Genomic DNA, 20573 nt, shown 5'->3' with positions numbered 1-20573 from the left:
GCTGAGCTGGTGGTCTGTGTTCCAATCTCATGAGCTACATTTTCTTCTGTACAGGAGGTCTGGAGTGTACTCATGGCAATATCAGTTTGGTTTCAATCTCAATGATCTTCATCCAAATGAAATCCACCACTCTTCCCTCCTTTGTTTCCTTTTTCTTTCAATTAGATATCCCTTCCCAAAGGTCTATTCTACTCAGGGATCCAATGCCACCAAGATTCAGTGGCCTCTGAGGTCAAATTTACATTAGGATATTTAGTTTATTTTGTTTGTTACACATACTTTCTGCATTTATGTGTAGACATTTGAGGTGATGGATTTCTGGATCCTTTCTTGAATTTCATCTTTTATAAACTTCTGAGTGCCTCAACTACCATTCTTCCTACATCATAACTAATCCTTAATTTACTTAGCTTGGGTGATTTTTGTTGTGGTTTGTCCTTCCTTCTTGAAGAGGACCAGGGCATGGCCACACTGTTTATCTGAGGCTAAAGAAGGATTGTGGATTTAGCCCCCAGGCTCCAAAAATAGCTAATCAGGTAGTGCTGTTGCTCTAAATCTACAGATCTTCCAGCTGGCTGGTGGGGGCTGGGGCCACAAACTTTACCTGAGAGCCTAAATCCTAACTGGGATCTAGAGTCTGGAAAGTCTGGAGGGCAATAATCAGACTGTGCCCTAGATCATATTGCCTAGAGCTTACTGAAAAATTTGAGCTACCTAGTTCAAGCTTCCTTTGTGATTCTGGAATAATCCAGCATTTAATACATAAAAATGTAGCAGCACACTCTCAGATGAGACAGCCCAAGACCATAAAAGGCCATATAGCCCTAGTAGCACCTCCAGAAGCATGGAACCTGGTGGTAACACAAAGTCTCAAACTGATAAGTAAGATTAGAGGAATGAGTAAATTAAAAAAAAAAAGAAGAGCTATCGTGGTGCCAGGGATGAAGTAAGAGTTTAAAATAATATTTTAAATGAAATGAGAACTTTAGAGGAAAAGAGTGGGGAAAAAATGAGGGCTATGGAGGAAACACATAGAAAAAGAATTAATAGCTTTTTGTACAAAAGCCACAAAAAACTCAAATACACTGAAAATTAGAATGGATCAAACAGAAATTAATGACCCCATGACACAAAGAAGAAATATTAAAACAAAAAAAGTTTGAAAAAATAAAAACCAAGGAGAGATAATTTTAAAATCATTGGATTACCTGAAAGTCATGACAAAAAAAGAGCCTTGATATCATAGTACAAGAAAGTAGGGGGGCAGCTAGATGGTACAGTGCATAGAGGTCCAGCCTTGGAATCAGGAGGACCTGAGTTCAAATCTGGACTCAGACACTTGACACTTAACTAGCTGTATGACCCTGGGTAAGTCACTTAAACCCTATCGCCTAAGCAAAACAAAATAAAAAGATAAAAAAAAATAAGGGGAAGCTAGGTGGCACAGTGGATAGATCTCCAGTCTTGGAGTCAGGAGGACCTGAGTTCAAATCTGGACTCAGACACTTGACACTTAACTAGCTGTGTGACCCTGGGCAAGTCACTTAACCCTGATTGCCTCATCAAAAAGCAAAAAAAAAAAATAGAAAGTATGAAAGAAAACTGTCTACATATATTAGAACAAGAGGGCAAAGTGAAACTAGAAAGAATCTACATATCATTTCCTGAAGGAAACCCTAAAATGAAAGCTCTAAGGAATGTCATAGCTATAATAAAGAGCTTCCAGGCCAAAGAATAAATGCTTCACGAAGCCAGAAAGAGTTCAAGACTGCGGGACAATTAGGATCACCACAAGATTTAGCAGATACCACTGCGAAGAGCTTGGATACATTAGTCCAGAAGGCTAAAAGATATAGTCCTACAACCATGAATAACTTATTCAGCAAAACTGAGAATAATCCTAAAGGGGGACAAATGGATTTGTAATGAAGTAGAGAACTCTCAAGCATCATTGATCAAAAGACTAGAGCTGAGTAGAAACATTAAAGTACAAATGTGGTTGTCAAAGAGAAACATAAAAAGGTAAATACAAGTGAGCAATTGGAAGAGATTTTATAAGGATGAAGTATTTGCATTATAAATGAGAAGAGTGATACACATGTCTCTTCCGAAACCTAATGTCATCAGGGATCATGAAGAGAGTCAAATAAGGCAATGGTTCTAGAGTGGTTTTGTTCCATTTTTTATGATCTTAAAGTAAAAAAACAGGGAGGGAGCAAAGGGTCACCATGGAATAAAAAAGGGGAAAAGGTAGGTGAGCATACCTCACAGAATTTGAGTGCACAAATATAAGTCAATACAAAAGAGAAAGGTATGGAGGAATAGCCAACACTTGAACTTCATTTTCTTCTGAATTGATCAACAAAGATTAGAACACTTACACACACATACACACAGAATTCAGTTTAGAAATAGATTCAAATCAACAAGGAAACAAGGGAATAGAGAGAAGGGAAAGAGAAAAGAGAGAAGAGAGAAATAGCTTTAGTGAAAACAATCTCCAAGCTTTTTTTTTTATAGAGAATTGTCAAATCCTATGACTGGGAGTATTACAGAGGGATGTGATAAAATGGTGACTCTAGACAGGAAATTTTGGTGATTTTTGGTGATTTTTTTTAGTATATCTCAAGCCATATCTTCTAAATTGCCATTGAAGCTGATTTTTTTTTTTGCCAGAAAAAAAAGACTCAGGAAAGAGGCAGCTGGAGCTGGAATGGGGAGTAGACTACTTAGAGGTAGTTGATTCACTATCTGTAGGCTAAATAGCTTACTACCTTCCTTTCCAATGACTAAGTGATTATCTCTTCATATGACAGGAAGGAATGGCGGAGAGGAAATATGCACTTATATATCATCTGCAATGTGCCAGGCACTGAACTACATGCTTTTTTTAGAAAAAAATACATATTGTCTTGTTTGGTCCTCACAACAACTCTGGGAGGTGAGTGCTATTATTATCCCCATTTTATAGCTGGGGAAACTGAGGCAAACAAAGATTATGTGACTTTCCTAGGGAAACACAACTAGTAAGTATAAGAGGCCAAATTTGAGCTTGGGTCTTTCCTGACTCCAGGCCCACACTCTATCCATTGTGCCACCAGCTGATGAGAAACAACCTGTTCTTTCTGGAATAGTGGAGGGAGGGAGTAAGAAAATGAGCTAAGGGTGGTGTGGTCATTAAGTACACCTTTTAACAATGCATCTACCACCTACCACCTGCATATCCCATTGCAGTACTGTAACAGGCTTCCATACATATAACAGAATTTCTGAATGATAACCAGCCACCATATTTTCTGTTAGTTTCCTGCAACTGTTTATTACAAGGACCCCAATTTTCTGACCCAGTTATACCTGAGAGAATAGGAAAAGTCTCAGATAATGTTTAAAGAATCACAGAACCTAAGATTGGAAGGGATCTCAGGAGCTACATAAACAAACCCAAAACTTTTAAAGAACATAGCTGTCACTGATCCTGTGGCCCAAAGTCATTCCTGCCAACCCCTTATGACACAGAACACATGACTTCCTCAGGGATTCATGCAGGGAAAGTCACCAGAAACAAAAGTAGCCCAGAGTGCCCTTTTCTATCAAGTATCATCTGTCTCTTTATCTATGTCTCCTTCCTTCCAAGACAATCAACTCTATGATGGCAGTAGAATGGACCATTTCATACAAGCTTCTCTTTGACATTGTCTGTTGCCAGAGGCCAGTACCCTGCTCATGGTTGTTGCCTGCACATGCTACCTTCACATTCCACATAGTTCAGCTGTTCTTCTTGTTTTTTTTTAGGGTGGTAACTCTTACTTTCATAAGGAATTTTAATGAAGTGAAATGCCGACATGGTAAAGGAATTATATTTTGATTTATGTATTTCAATACTTTCAGGGTTCCATAATTTCCTCAGTATGGATGCTTCCTCAACCATTGAAGTTCACAATCCCTCTGTTTCTTAATGTGGGATCTTCATGAATTTTTGTGGCTGAAAAAAATTCATCATCTTATAGTCAATCTTCTAATGATGAGGTACTTGTATTACCATTTTAAAATAAGGTTGACTAGAGTTCTATTCGTGTGATCTATTTTCTTAAGAAATACTAATTTCAAAACCAAAAACATTATAACTCAAAATTGAAGAAAAAAGAATGTTACAAAGTTTCTTCACATGTCATCAGGAAAAAAATAAAATAGTATTTACAATCTAAAAACCAAGCAAACAAACCAAAGGCAGAGGCAATCAGGTCCTCTAATGTTTGACTTACAGAGAACCCAGAGACCTAACCAAAAGTCAATTACCCAAATGGCCATTGACCATAAAAACTAGATTTAATTTATGTGACCAATACCATCATCATCAGTAACTGCCTCTCCCCCCTCCAGTGATACATCACTAAACCTAGTCACGGGGAACACTGGAAAGGAAGGTACTCATACCTGAACATAAAGTAGCAGTAATGTTGGCTTTCTTGCCCTTTCTGGGTCACAAATCCTGTCCTACATCCAAGATGATATTGATCCACCTTTAAAAGTGTCAATGCTCTGAACAATTTTTTTTTCTATCATACTATTCCATATACCCTTTCTCACCTGGTAGGACCAAGGTTTTAAGATCAGTGGCATGCCCTCTGAATTAAGGCTGTTCAGGGTGATGGATCTGGCTGTAGTACAAACAGAAGGTAGTGGCTATAAATGGAGACTGTACCTCTAACTCAGATGTGACAAAATACTTGAATTAAAGAGCTTGGGTTGAGAGTCAGAAAAGCAAAGAGTGAGGAACCCATTACTAATAAAACCCATTACTAATAAAAAGCATTTTTGAAGTAAAAATCTTTTGAAGTACTAAAATATCATAATCAATAGTTAATAAATATTTATTAAGTGCCTACTATGTGCTAGGCACTGTGCTAATTAATCATTATAATCATCTTCTCTGGAATATCCTTCTTCCCAACTCCAGCTGTTGAAATCCTTTAGGGTCCAGATCAAATTTTGTCTCCATAAGTCTTTTATTGCCACACTTGGAAAGGAAGGCATTGTACCTTGTTCATACCTTGCTTATACACTTAGATTGTATTTTCTATCATAGTTATCCATGGGCATACTTCATGTAGCTAGCATTAGGTAGCATAGTGGAGAGAGTGCTAGACTTTTTTGGTCAGGAAGACCTGAGTACAAATATTGCCTCTCATACTGATTAATTGTGTGGATTTAGGCAAGTCACTAGACCTGAGTCCTAGTTTACATTTCCGTAAATAAGGGAGTTGGATGTGCCACTTCTGAGGTCTCCTCTAGCTCTAAATCGATGATTCTTTTTTTTTTTTTTTTTTAGGATGGGCAATGGGGTTAAGTGACTTTCACAGGGTCACACAGCTAGTAAGTGTTATGTGTCTGAGGCCGGATTTGAACTCAGGTCCTCCTGAATCCAGGGCCGGTGTTCTATCCACTGCGCCACCTAAATCGATGATTCTGAATCACTCATTACACTATGAACTCTTTGGGACAAGGACTGAGTCCTATTCATATTTGTATGAGTTCCACCTAACACGATGCAGTGAACGCAGTATGGCTTAAATGTGAATCTGGAATTCTTATTACTGTTGTCATTATTGTTTTTATCATTATCACTATTCAGTAGATTCTTAGAGTTACAGACTCAAACCTAGAAGGGATGCTGGAGGGCATCCAGTCCAGCTCCTCCATTTAATGGATGAAACTCAGAGATTACATAGTCTGTCCATTGTCACATGGCTATTCCATAGTAGAGCTTGGATCTGAACCCAGGTCTTCTGACTCCGAACCCAGCGCTCTTTCCACCCTGATCAGTAGACATAGAAAAAGAAGATGAGGGCACTATTTCAAGATTCGTGCTGCTACCAACTCACTGGTCTTCCTCAATTCTGTGCAGCAATCTGTTGTTCTTGTTGTTTCTTCCATATCCTTTCCTTTGAACACCCCTGCAAAGTCTGCAAAATGCCCTTCTCAATTTCCCTCCAGATATACAAGTTGGCACAAAGGCGAGAGCAGGGCTAAGCTTGGAGCTTCTGAAAATAAAGATGCTGTGGGGAAATGGGAAGATTAGAGAAGGAAATGGCAAACCACTCCAGTATCTTTGCCAAGAAAACCCCAGATGGGGTCATGAGGAGTGGGACGTGACTGAAAGACAAATGAACAACAAAGGGAGTTGGGGCCTGAGGAACAAAACCCTGGTCATCACCTAGGAGAAGTTTGGAGTGAAATGTGTTATCCTACGTACTTTGGGGGAAGAGGGTGGAGGAGGGAGTTCTAAGTCTGAAATTTCATCAATACAAGAAATGCCTAGTATAGACTCCCTGTCTACCCATGCAGATGACTAACTCAAGAGGAATTTAGAATTTTAGAGAGTTGTCTGAAGCACTTTGAGGTTAAGCAAGATTGGATGGCTTCTCCCATATAAGAAGACTGCTTAGGCCAGCTATGCATTGATTTTTCCTCAGGCTGCACTCCAGACTTCTTTACCCTGTCCATGCCTTGTGCAGAGTACCTTCAAGATTCTCCCCACCCACTTGTCAGTTTCCTTTAATGTGTTGCCTTCCCCCACTAGAACATAAACTCCTTGAGGGCAGGAGCTATCCTTTTGCTTGTGTCTGCATTCCCAGCCCTTGGCACAGTGCCTGGCACACAATAAGCACTTAATAAATATTTCTTGCCTGACTGACTCAGTTTATGTCAGAGGCAGGACTTGAACCTAGCTCGTCCTGCATCCAAGCTTGGTCGTCTATCCATGAAGTCATGCTGCCCTTCATGCTAGATACTGTGGTTCTAAATAGTACATCATTGAAATTGCATTTGGATCATTGCAACCTTCAGTACATCATTTGAGTCTGCACCCCATGGTTAAGTGTATCACCAGGATAGCTTCTTAGTATAATGGAAATGGGAACATGCAGCTAGGTGACAGCTTGAGACCCTCCTTCAAACCTAGCCGTGCCTTGGAAGGGTTAAGTGTAGCACGTTTGGGAAAGGAAAAACTGACCCAATCAGAAGGAGACACTCCCAAAGTTCATTGCTGCCTGACACTGAAGAGCTGCAATCTGGAGTATGGGGGTGTCAGCACCTCTCAGACACTGAAAAGTGTCCCTTGTTCATAAGACCACAAGCCATGAGTAATCCCAGATTATTGCCCAGTACCATGGTTGTGACTGTGCTTAGCCTCAGGAGCACCTCAGTGGACACACAGGATAATTGACCAATTTGCTGCCATAAATCTAGAGTGTATTCCTGTTTCAGCCTTGACTCACTGTTGTGCTGGAGCAAAATAAAGATGATGCTTGTATGCCTGTTTACCTCGTTTCAGAAATTCAAGAGTCATCCCTTTAAGTAATAAGATTGTTTTACTTCAAACATTGGAGGTGGACATATTTTCAAAGTATCACACAATTACTTTCCTTCTTTAACCAAAGAATGAAAACAAAATTTCACCTTGTCTTGATGACTCTAGGTCATCATCATGAATATCCATTCTTGCTTGTACTGTATAATAAAGGCCTGCCTTCTGATAAGTTGGGCCCTTGGGCTCTGCATCTAATGGGTCTAGATGCTTGGCTCCGAGATCTTACACTTGCTTTTCATAGTCTTTCTGTCTCCTCCTTCACAGTTTGTCCACTAATACTTCCCCCTACTACCATTCGTGAGACCACCTGTAGCATGCCCTTTCCCTGCTTTTAGCTTGCTGCTTCTAATCTGCTGTGGGCTGGGAACACAGATAACTATGCTTATTAGAACTGTACATGAAAAAGAACCAGTACACGGGCTCTGTGGCATCTGTTTTATCTGCTAAGAAGGAGATAAACTTTTTACTACCTTTCTAGTCCTGGACTGGATTCCAGATACGTGTAGGAGGAAGAGAGGAAAGGGGGCTGAAGGTTAATTTACATTGGTCTAGGTAAAATGTTATTGCAATAACAATCTCTTACATGTGAGGAATTAATACTTTTCAGAGTGCTTTCATTATCACATTCCAACCTCACAATAATGCTGTGGGGGACTATTATGAGCACTGGACATGTGAAGACACTGGGGTTCAGTGAAATTAGAGATAAGTCATCTGAGGAAGTACTTTCAGGTGATTCAAAGACTCAACGACTAGCCGGGCTCAAAGGATCCTTTTGTAATCACCTAGTCAGTTTCAGATGGGGAAATTGCCAATGGGCTGCAGCTTTTCCCACTGGCAGTTGGGGTAGGCTGGAGACCACAGAATAGGACAGAGAAGCCAAAACCTCCCCTCTTTTGTTAGGTCCATTGTCAGCTGGTTCTTGGGCAGTGTGGGTGAGGACCATCCATTCTCTCTGCTGCTGTTGTAATCACACTTTATCTCTGACAAGAAGGAAAGAAGGAATTTGAAGAGTCAAGAAGGAAAGGAATCCTATGTTTTCATAGCACCTTTAAGACCCAAGCACTGAATTACCTTCAGATATTTCACCATGCACATAGAGAATTGCATATTGGCCCATAGACCAGAATAGCTTTATATTCAAGGAACTGAAAAGCCACACAACTCTAGCTTATCATGATTGACTCACACGCCTGATGGTAGCAGAGTTCACAAATCTAATTCCCTGATACAAACCCGGTCATTTCTACCCATTTTATATAGGCAACAGGAGGCGCCTCCTGCCTGTACCACCAATCCCTGCCAGCCACTTCAATAGGACAATATTATGTTTGGGGGTGAGCGTTTTATCTAGGAGCGGAGATGGAATGAGATACCGAGGCTTGCAAATGGTGAATAAATGACCAGGGCTGAGAGAGCGGGGAAAATGAGGGTGATTATGCAGGCACCATACTCTATGAATATATTAGCTCCCCAATAATCCTGTGCATTCCAGCTGCCTCCAAAGCAATTTCCCTTTGTTTAAATGAGTCCAGGTGTCGGGAGGATCTTTCCTTGCTCAGTTTCGTGCAGGCTGCTGTTACTGCATCCCTCTATTAAGAATGGGCAATTAGATTATGCCATCTATTGGCATGAGCTGCCCACAAACACCTCCTGCACCTGCTAGGCTCCAGCAATCCTGGGTGAGATTTTGATGGTCCTTCACATTCAGTCTTTCTGCCCACAGGACAGTTCTGCTCCATTTCTCCATTTTCCCATGTTCTCTCTTAAGTCCTTACTCCCTAGAAACCAACTCACCCTGATCCCCAGCTCCACATTTTCTCCTCCATAGACCTCCATTCCTTCATCCAATAAGCCGATCTCCTGGAAATATTGCCTGTCCACAATAAAGCAGCCAATGAGGGCTGGGCTCCTGTAGGCAGGATAGAGATGGAAACAGTTATCAGAGGTTGCCCTTCATGGATTCCTGTGGATCAGAGAGTTGCAAGGGCCCCCTGGAGGTATGGTCATCTGCTGTGATGGCTTCCACCTGCCAAGCCCCAGATAATCTACTGGGCAGCCCACTCCTGCCAAGCCCTCTTTCATCAACATAAACAAGGTGTCTTGATACCAAGGAAGAGGGCAGACAGTACCTGCCTAGGGATCTCTGGCTATGCCATTGTACCAACCTGCCAGCTTCCTCTAGGGCCTGCAGTAATGTTCCATGGTTCCTAATGTGAGCCACATGTCTTTCCTATTTCATTGGCTGACCAGAATTCTTAACTTCCAGCCCATCCTTGTACACTTGGGGTCTTTTTATACCCATGCCTTCTGCCAGGCTTGGGCTTCTGAGTTTCAACCCTATCTCCCTAATTAGACTCCCAATTTCATCAATGGCCCTCAGTTTTCCCTAGTACTAAGAAATATATAATCAACATCTTGGAGTTGGAAGAGCCTTCAGAAGCTCTCGAAGTAGTTTAGTATAGTGGAAAGACCATTAGATCTGAAGGCAAGCAGCATGTATTCAAATCTGCCTCTGACACTTAGCAGTTTTGTAACCATAAGAAAATAATTTCACCTCTGTGCCTAAATTTCATTATCTATATACATGGATAATAATTTTTCCACTATTATAATGAAAATAATTTGTAAATCTTAAAGAATAATATAATAATAATAATAATAATAATAGCATTTATTTGGCAGCTTACGGTTTACAAAGCACTTTGAGTATTATCTCGATCCTTACCACAACCCTGAGGCAAATACTTTTATTATCCTCATTTTATGAATGAGGAAAGTGAGGTTGAAAGAAGTTATGCCCATAGTCACACAGAGTCCTCCTGAGGGAACATTTGAATTCAGATCTTCCTGACTCCAAGGCTAGTGCTCTAGACTAGAAATCCCCTCTACAATGTAGGGCTTGAAAATTCACTGGCCATTGACCTTGGCTTTGCCCTCAAAATTAAAAGTAACAGCTCTACTAATGCTCCAGATATGACCCAGCTTCTATGGCTTTCCAGCTGTTACTTTGGGCCCCATTGTACACTATGTCTTAGTCCTCCCAGACTGCCCTACTCTAGAATCACTCCCAATCTGATGCTGACAATACAAAATCAGGCCAAATTCTGCTTTGATGTGAAGAATGTAAACATCATTTCTGCTTAGGTTTAGGTTATGTTTCTAGATTGTATTTGCACAGGAATGTACCATTTCCATTCGGGGCAGGGTTACTAGGTTGGCAGATCAGGACATGCCATAGGCATGATACATCTTTATTTCAGAAAAGCTTTTGACAAACTCTCCCATGATAGTCTGGTGGATTGAGTGGCAGTATAGCGAGATAGGATAAGAACTGGTTGAACATCACAATTTTCATTAGTAGCAAGGTAGCATGGTAAAATTATAAAGATCTGGGTCCTAGTCCTCTCTATTACTAACTCACATCCTTGGGCAAATAACCTCTCCTCTTTGGACATCAGTTTCCTCTGCTATAAAATGAACAAGATAGATTTAATTATCTCTTAAGTCCCTTCTAGCCCTAACATTCTATGATCTTAATCCTGAATCATGTCTCCCTCTTCAACCTGGAGGCTGTCTTTAGTCAAGTGCTATTTGGCTCTGTCCTTGGTACTGATCGTTCAACATTTTAAAGAGTTACTTGGGTGAAGACATAGATGACATACTTAACAAATTCATAACTGACACAAAATTGGGAGGGAGAGCTCATACCACAGATGAAACTATGAAGATTCAAAATCATTTTGACAGGCTGGAACATTGAAATGAAGGCAAAAAGATGAATCTTAGTAAGAGTGAATGTCATCCTGCATTTTTCACCCTCCTCCATCACACACACAAACACACACACACACACACACATCAAACAAATGACAAGCTGTGTATGTAACTTAGTAAGCAAAGGAACTGAAAATGTATCCTAAAAGCAGTTCTTATAAAAGATCTGGGGGGTTTATCTGATCACAAGTTTAATATGAACCAACAGTGCCAATATGGTCACTTTAAAAGTTAACACAATCTAAGACTGAACTAAGAGAAATAGAGTAATTAAATCATGGAAAATAACAGTCCTCCATCACAATCCTATACAACAACTACTGTTCAGTATCTTCAAATATCTGAGGGACTAGTATGTTTAGAAGAGAAATGACACTTGTTCTGTTTAGGAGCAGAATCACAGTCAACGGTTGGAAACTAGGAAACAAATTTTGGTCCACTATAAGAAAGAACTTTTTAATGCAATTCAATAAACATTTATTAAGCATCTTTTACATATAAGCACAGTGCTAGATAATGAAGATACGGAGATGAAAACTGGAATAACTTGCTTGATTCATTAGATTGTAAATCCTTTGAAGGTAGGAACTGATTTTTCTTTTATTGGTAAACTGAGCACTTTGCATAGCATCTGACACATAGTAAGCATTTAAAAAAAGGTTGATGACTGATTGTCTGAACTGCTCAGTTTGGAGGAATGGTGGCCATTGATCAGCTACCTCAGTAGACTCTTGTCTGAGATCATATCTCTGCCTCTTTCATAAAGGAAGAATTATTAGAGGGAAGAACAATATCCTCTCATCTACTTTGAGAAGGTTACTTGTTGGGTTTAAAGGTCTTGTTGGGTAATAGGCTTCATACACAGAGGGAGTAGTCAGAATAAATGAGAGAGTAAATAGTTGCATCAAAGTATTTTATCACATTCTCCCACTTAATCATGTTGATAATTGTGATAAGCCAGCAATAATCATAGAAGAAGTGTACCCCTGGGAAAAGAATCATTAATGATCCCCTCCTTTGAGGTAAGAGAGCCCCAAGAGGATATGACAGCAAAACAAAATCATGTCCCTCCCCAAAGCATATTGCAGAACTGGTACTTGCTCTGCTGTCTTTTAGTAATTCCCTACAAACACACAATAAAGAAAAATGTCCTCTTTGTCATTGTGCTCATATAGGGAACCCTGGACACAATGGGGTGTTAATTAAAGAGGGCAGGGTGTTAGTATAGGGCTGGTAGAAACACCCAGTGTTTCTCTGTAGTAGGATGATCCAGCTGGGAAGAAATGAAGACTTCTGCCTTTGAGATATCATAAGCTTGCTAAAATGGTTCCAAGTCATACTACTGAATAATGCTATGTGTTTCTGACTCTTGCCTGGTGTTTTATAAATCTATGAATAGGGGATTTGATGGGAGAAGTGGGAAAAGAGGAGCAGAAAGTATTAGTCAGTCACATACCAATGTTCCTGAAATTCAATAAGGAGATGGTATTATTGGGCATCCCCTGGCCCAGGGGACATGCTGCTGGAAGATTTCTCAGGAAAAAGGTGGCAGTGTTGATTTTTGAAATGGCTTAACAAATTATGGCACATGAATGTGAGGGAATATTACTGTGCCATAAAATGACAAATACGAACAATTCAAAAAAGCTCAGAAAGTCTTGAATTAACCGATGCAGAACTAAGCAAGCAGAAGAAGTAGGGGAGGAATGTTCATGAGGACCGCAACGACGTGGAGGAAAACAACAATGCAAGTCTTTGGAACACTGATAATTTCAGAGACCTGTTTAGCAATGCTTGATCTCTTTTGTCTAATGAGAGGTCTTGAACTATACATGCAGAATGAGGTGTAGATTATTAGATATGGACAATAGGCCAATTTATTTTGCTTAACCATACCTCTTTGTTGTTGTTTTAGGCAGCTAGGTGGTGCCATAGTGCACAGAGCACCAGGCCTGAAGTCAGGAAGAATCATCTTCCTGAATTCAAATCTGACCTCAGACACTTACTAGCTATGTGACCCTGGGCAAGTCACTTAACCCTGTTTGTCTCAGTTCCTCATCCGTAAAATGAGCTGGAGAAGAACATGGCAGACCACTCCAGTATCTTTGCCACAAAAACCCCAAATGGGGTCATGAAGAGACAGACACTACTAAAAAACGACTAAACTACTGAATCTCTGTTATAAGGGATGGATAAATTGAATAAGGGGGAGTAACAGGGAAGTGGCAATGATATTTTAAGAAGCATTAATAAGCATCTTTTTTGCCAGCTTCCAAGGTTTATATCAGCTGTGAGAATTGATTATATCTGAGTGAAAGGCTCTCCTCTATCTTGGATCTTGTCTACTTAGAGTGAACTGATGATCACGGCGGTCTTGCTTGGCTGGCATTACTTCCATCTTAACTCTAGCTGCTGCCACTCTTTGAGGAAATGAATTGCCTTACTTAACCCAATCCCATTCAGTTATATTCCACAAGCATTTATGAAGCACCTACTATGTACCACATAGTATGCCAGACACTGGAAATGCAAAGACAAAAAGAAACCATTCCTACTGTCAAGGAACTTCCATTCTACTTTGGCATTACAACATGTACACAGCTAAGTACATTTTAGGTAATATGAGAGTTAGAGACTTGATCTAGAGTTTCATTGTTATAGGATTAAGAAATTCCTTCTACTAAGACAGGTTGGCACCATCTTTGCAACTCGGAACCTTAGAGAGTTGCCCAGAGCACTAAGAAGTTAATAATAACTAATAATAACAAGGACTTATATAACATCTAAAGGTTTGCACTGGGCTTTCCAAATATTGTCCCATTTTTTCCACACAACCACCCTGACAGATAGGTACTACTGTTATCTCTATTTTGTAGATAAGGAAATTGAGGTTAAATGACTTGTTTAAAGTCACACTGCTAGTAAGTGTCTGAGGACAATTTGGGATCCAGGTCTTCCAGATTCCTGGCCCAATGCAACATATTGTTCCATCAAGCTGCCTAAGTGACTTTGTCAGGGCTACATAGCCAGGATGTGCCAGAAGTGAAAACTGAATCAGAGCCTTTTGGCTTATTTTGTGTTTACTGTGTATATATTTTATATTTACTTATCTATGCATATTTTATATCCTTTCAGTAGAATGTATGCTCCTTCAGGGAAGGAACTATTGCATTTGTGCCTTTATATCTCCAGCAGCTCATATAGTGTCATAAAATGTGTGTATGTGTGTGTGTGTGTGTGTGTGTGTGTGTGTGTGTGAGAGAGAGGGGGGGGGAGAGAGAGAAAGAGAGAGAGAGAGAACATATACCACAGCTGAACAAATAGTGAGCCTGGAATTAGAAAGACCTGAGTTTGAATTCCATCCCGAACACTTAGTAGCTGTGTAACCCTGGCCAAGTCACTTAACATCTCTGAGCCTCAGTTTCCCCATGTGTAAAATGGGGATAATAATAGTAGAGGCACTTACTTTACAAGGTGGTTGTGATATTCAGATGACAAAATATATGTGAAATCCTTTGAAGACCTTAAAGCACTATATAAATGTCAGTTATTATCACTGCACATGTTAGATGTTTCTTAGTGTCTGACACTTTGTGATCCCTTTTGGGATTTTCTTGGCAAGAATACTGGAGTGGTTTGCCATTTCCTTCTCCAGTTTTACAGATGAGGAAACTGAGGCAAACAGGATTAAGTGACTTGCCCAGGGTCACACAGCTAGTGAGTGTCCGAGGCTGGAATTGAACTCAGGTCTTCCTGACTCCAGTCCTAGTGCTCTATCTGCTGCCCATTATTGCATATAGTAGGTATTTAAGAAATGTTTGGTGAATCAAATTGAATAATAATGTAGAATTTTATGTTACAAAGAACTTCATGTACTTTAAATTATTTGCTTCTCACACCAATGCTGGGTGGGGCAGAGGTAGAATAAGCATTGTTATCCTCATTTTCTAGATGAAAAAATTGAGGATCCCAAAGGAGAACTGACTTGCCCAAAGCCACACATGAAGTATTAGTGACAAGGAGTCCAGGACCTTTTCCATTATGCCTCTTAGGAATTGCTCATTATAACCTTTTCAAAAAATATGCTGTTAAGCTATCAGACCACAACTTAGCATGGTGATGATAACATGACTCCCTATTAACAAAGAACATAGTAACTTTCTCGTAGGGCTTCATTTTTTTTTATGGATTTTGACTCATAAGAAGCTAAGTCTACCCAATCCAATATTGTATTTTCCAGTTGATAACACAAAAGATAGCAACGGCAGAGATGATCTGGGCCTTGAAAGGCAGTTGGAAGCCCCATTTTCTGTTGATGAAATTTCAGTTGCTTTACTCTGGGGAAAGGTACCAGGTCCTGGCCCAACTGAGAGGAATTGATGGTGAGAGCTGGTGGTGGGAGGGGATAGGTTTGGGCTAGAGGCCAAATGCCCTCCAGGGGTGGATGGAAACAGATAACCTGCCTGTACATCAGAAGGGTGAGAGTGCATCAGCATGGGCACATACCTTATTGGAGCAGTTGAATTCTCCAACTTCCACCAGGACTTGGGAGGATTTAAATAGCGACACCACAGCTCCCAGTCAAAGCCTTGCGCAGCCAGGGGATACTCTTCAATCTCAAAATTATCATATTTGATATTGTCGAAAGATGGAGAAATGATCCGCTTCCGGTTTTCTTTTATCCTGGTGAGCACAGGTTCTGCCCTGGGGGGGAAGAAGGCAGAGAGATAGCTACTGCTGCAGAGATAGACCTGGAAAAAGTGGGAAAAGTTTCCAGAGTAATAATACTCTTCCTCACTCTTGAAAAGGGTAGGTAGAATGGAACCCTAGAACCATCATAAAAAAACAAGCTTAAAAATTCCCTTGGGAGCAAGGGGAAGGAATTTTACAGAATTTTGAGTTGGATGGGTGTCAGAGGTCATTTAGGCCAAGACCCAGCCTAAGCATCAACCTCCTCTACTGTCATTTGGACAAATACTCATTTAAGATTTGCTTGAAGATCCCTCATCCCCAAAGCAACTCATTTTACTTTAGGATAACTCTAATTGTTAGGGAATTTATCCTCATATGGAACTAAAATTTACTTTTTTGTATTATTACATTAATTATTACGGTTTGGGCCCAATATCCAGCCAGTTCCAAATCTACCTCTCTATAACATCTAGCCCACATTTTTCCAACTTCCCATGTGTATGGTATGAAAGACTTTGTCAAATACTTTATGAATGTTCATATTTGTCATATGTATGGCATTGCCCTGATCTATCAGTCTAGTAATTTCTTTTTTTTTTAATCTAAAAAAAAATTTTTTTTAAAGCAATTGGGGTTAAGTGACTTGCCCAGGGTCACACAGCTAGTAAGTGTCAAGTGTTGGTCTGAGGCCGTATTTGAACTCAGGTCCTCCATGACTTCAGGGCTGGTGCTCTATCCACTGCGCCACCTAGCTGCCCCAGTCTAGTAGCTTCTTCAAAAGAAGGTTATGCCAGGTTAGCCTGCCATAACCAGTTCTTGATGAAACCATGTTGCTGGTTAGTGACCACTGCTTTCCTTTCTATATGTTTAAAATCATCCCTTTAATAGGGAACAAAGTCAACTTCACTGGCCTAGATCCCGTAGATTCTAAATTATTCTCTTTCTTAAAAATTAGAATAATATCTCCATTTCCACTCATGTTTTAATGTATTTTAAAATGTATTTTAATGATCCATGAAAAGAACACAAAAATTCATTTTTAATAATTATATGAAAGTTCCCTTCACCCTGGCAGGTTCCCTAAAGCAAGGCCAAAGGCCAGGGTGTTAGAATAATTCAGAATTCTTACTTCATGCTGACCAAAGCCAACCAATCCAGGGGTAATTCTCTTTTTTTACCTTCTTCCAAATAAAATAAGAGTAATTATTGTTCTCACGAAGAGGAAAAAGAAAACTTTAGCTTTTATGGGAATGACCAAATTTTAGCTTTGGTGTTGTGTAAAGTCACAGTACGTTATTGAGGGAGGTTTGTTGTTCAGTTGTTTTTAGTCACGTCTTACTCTTTGTGACCCTATTTGGGGTTTTCTTGGCAGAGATACTGGGGTGGTTTGCCATTTCCTCCTCCAGCTCATTTTACAGAGGAGGAAACTGAGGCAAACAGGATTAAGTGACTTGCCCAGGGTCACACAGCTAGTAAGTGTCTAAGGCCAGATTTGAACTCAGAAAGATGAGTCTTCCTGACTCCAGGCCCCATACTCTATCCACTGTGCCATCTAGCTGCTCCACTGAGGGAAGAGAAATACTTAAATCAAGTGTGACTGTGTCTTGTCATCCTGGTGGAAGACACTGGGACCCAGAGAAATTTCTTTTTGTCAATTGTCACTGTGTGATATTCATTCAAATATTAGAGCTAGAAAGGAAGACAGAAGTCATCTATTCCTACCCATACCTGCTTATGAATCTCCTCTGTTACCTCCTTAGCAACAAATCATCCAAATTTCTCATTGAATACCTTCAGTGATAGAAAAATGCTACCTTCTAAGGCAATCCATTCTATTTTTGAAGAGCTCTCATTGTTAAGAAGTTCCTCCTTAGAAATCCAATCTGACAACAACTATATTTTTCTAAAAATGCTCCAATTCACTAATGATTAGAGAAATGCAAATTAAAGCAACTCTAAGGTTCCACTTCACACTCATGAGATTGGAAAAGATGACAAAAAATGTAAATGGAAAATGCTGGAGAGACTGAGGGAAAGCAGGCACACTAATGGGTGCAGTGGTTGACTCAACCATTCTGCAAAGCAATTTGGAACCATACTCCAAAAGTTATGAAACCATGCATACTTTTGGACCCAGCAATACCAAGAAATTCCTCCTTATACTGAACCAAAGTATGCTTCCTAGAGTTCATAGGATTATAGAGCTATAGGTTTAGAGCTGGAAGGAAAATCATAAATCTTATAGTCTGTCATTTTACACATATAAAAACTGAAGCAGAGAGAGAGAGGAAAGAAATGACTTGGCCAAAATAACACATATGCTAAGTGACAGAGTTGAGATTCAAATCCGGGACCTCTGTCTCCATATCCAGTTGATTTTCATCATATCACAGTACCACTCCCACTCAGTCCTTGTTCTTCTTTATTTTGGATCTAAACAAAATATTTTAAGATAATAATCTGTCCTAACGATGTGTTTTCTTCTCTCTCTCTCTCTCTCTCTCTCCCTTTCTCTCCCTCTCCCTTTCTCTCCCTCTCTCTGTTTGTCTGTCTGTCTATCTCATTTGGTTTATCATCTCTGGCCCCTTCAACCCTCAAGACATAGGTTGGGGAGAGAAGTAAACAGCATCAAAGAGGAATAAGATTCAGGGGCTCATCAATGACAGCTTCAAGATACCTGTTGACTCATAATGATTAATGTATTTCTGGAGAGGGCCTCTGCACATTAGCATTAGATTTCCTGCATAATTGTTTATTCAAATAAATTTTAAATAATCCAATTCCCTCTCCTATCCCAACCATAAATTCAATGAAAATGGTTTGTAAATGGCTGGAAATGCCAAGCAGGGACTTAAATCATAAAAAACTGTTAGCTACGATCTAATTTTCCATGGGTCATGGGAAAACAAGCCCAAGTCTAGTCTGTAACAAAGAAGGGACCTATTCTGCTTGTTGTTTTTTCCTGTTTCTTGAGTGGTCTAACACAAAGAACCCTGAATGTGAAATCAGAAGAAGTGTGTTCAAGTTTAGGTTTCATTAAGTACTTAACTATGCGGTCTTGGATAAGTCATTCTTTCTTTCCAAGTCTCAGTTTACTCATTCACAAAATGGGGATAATTTTCACTACCCACTTCATAGGTGTGTTGAAGAATTAACTTCATAAGTGAAGTCCCTGCTTGACATTTCCAGGAAGCAGCTGGTGGTACGGTGGATAGAAGTCAGGAAGACTTGAGTTGAAATCCAGCCTTAGACACTTCCTAACTGTGTGACCCTGGAGTAAGTCACTTAATCTCTGTCTGTTTCAGTCTATAAAATGAAAATACTAGTAATACTTATCTCCCAAGATTATTGTGGTATTTGTTACAACAAGAAAGTGCTCAGTACAGTGTTTGACACATAGTAGATGCTACATAAGTGCCCTTATAATTGTGAACTGCTATATTTATAATAATGGTAATAACGGGGCAGCTAGGGGGCGCAGTTGATAGAGCACTGGCGCTAGAGTCAGGAGGACCCAAGTTCAAATCCAGCCTCAAGACACTTGACATTTACTAGCTGTGTGACCCTGGGCAAGTCACTTGACCCCAATTGCCTCGCCGAAAAAAAAAAAGAAGAAAGATTTTTTTTAAATGGTAATAATAGTTGATATTTATATGGCACTTTAAAGTTTATAAAATTATATATGTGTGCGTGTATGTATGTATGTATGTATATTTCTCTTAAACTTAACCACAGCCCTGTGAGGCAAGTACAATGGGCGTGATCATTTCAGTTTTATAGATGAGGAAACTGAAGCTCAGAGAGTAGAAATGACTTTGCCAAAAGTCACATGGTTAGTAAGTAGCTGTGGCAGAATTTGAACCCAGGTTTTCCTGATTCAAAATCTAGCATGCTATCAACATCATCATTATCCTAGGATTAAAGATTTGTAGATTTAGAGCTGAAAGGGCCCTTAGAAGCCACGTGCAGTCATCCAATGCCCTCGTTTTACAGTTGAGAAAACCAAGGTCTAGAAGTGAAGTTATTTGCCCATAGTCTTACACCATAGGTAGTAAGTTGCAGAAATGAGATTTGAACCTGGTGCCAGAATCCAGTCCTCCTTCCACTGTATTACTCTGCCTCCTATTAATATTAACTTTCCACTTGATGCAAGAAACCCCAAATTTAGGAGACCCAGTGTTTATTAGAAATGTTTTCTGCAAAGGCATAGCTCACAATCTGATGAAACCTAGGTGTTTTACCCATCCCAGCAAATGTTGTCCTTTCTCTGCCAACAGAGGATCTCTACACAACCAGGCATTCACACTGTCCATGAGCAATCGTACCATCACTACTTAACTACTTTACTGGCTAAGCAAAGGGACCATCTCCAGCTCGTGCTCCCCAAAATGGGAGGAAAGGGTTGGGGCAGATCAGAATTCAAGCCAATGGTGCCTCCAAGACCCTTTCGCAGAAAGCCCCAGAGAGGTGATAGAAGTCTCGGCACCTACCAGCCAACGTTGAACTCCACATGGGCATCAAAGAGAGCAACCACTGGAGCTGTGGCTGCTCGCCAGCCACTTACACGGGAACGGATCAGCCCTTCTTGTTTGCTATGGCGGACGACCTTAATGAAGCCAGGCTTGTGAGCATTCACCTTGTCCACGTAGTCTTTCAGCTTCTCCTTGAGTTCTTCTGTTGCAAAGGAAACAAATGGGATGTCAGAAAGAGGAAGTGGTAAAGGGGAAGAGTCCCC

General features: G+C 40.1%; 1 protein-coding gene across 5 annotated transcripts in view; it reads right to left on the bottom strand.

Annotated features, from left to right (window-relative positions):
• The window catches only part of GALNT18 (polypeptide N-acetylgalactosaminyltransferase 18), a 460219-nt gene that overhangs the window by 132913 nt on the left and 306733 nt on the right, over positions 1-20573 (bottom strand). For all 5 annotated transcript variants that reach the window (XM_027852665.1, XM_027852669.1, XM_027852667.1 and 2 more), the window contains 3 exons: positions 20329-20512; positions 15653-15850; positions 9167-9281 (listed from right to left, as the gene is read on the bottom strand). In XM_027852665.1, the coding sequence (XP_027708466.1) occupies positions 9167-9281; positions 15653-15850; positions 20329-20512 (497 nt within the window). The remainder of the gene's footprint in view (positions 1-9166; positions 9282-15652; positions 15851-20328; positions 20513-20573) is intronic.

This window comes from Vombatus ursinus, unplaced genomic scaffold, assembly GCF_900497805.2.
Source record: "Vombatus ursinus unplaced genomic scaffold, bare-nosed wombat genome assembly UNPS02009770.1, whole genome shotgun sequence".
NCBI lineage: Eukaryota > Metazoa > Chordata > Mammalia > Diprotodontia > Vombatidae > Vombatus > Vombatus ursinus.
Note: the sequence above shows the minus strand (reverse complement) of the source record. Positions and strands in the feature narration are given on the sequence as shown.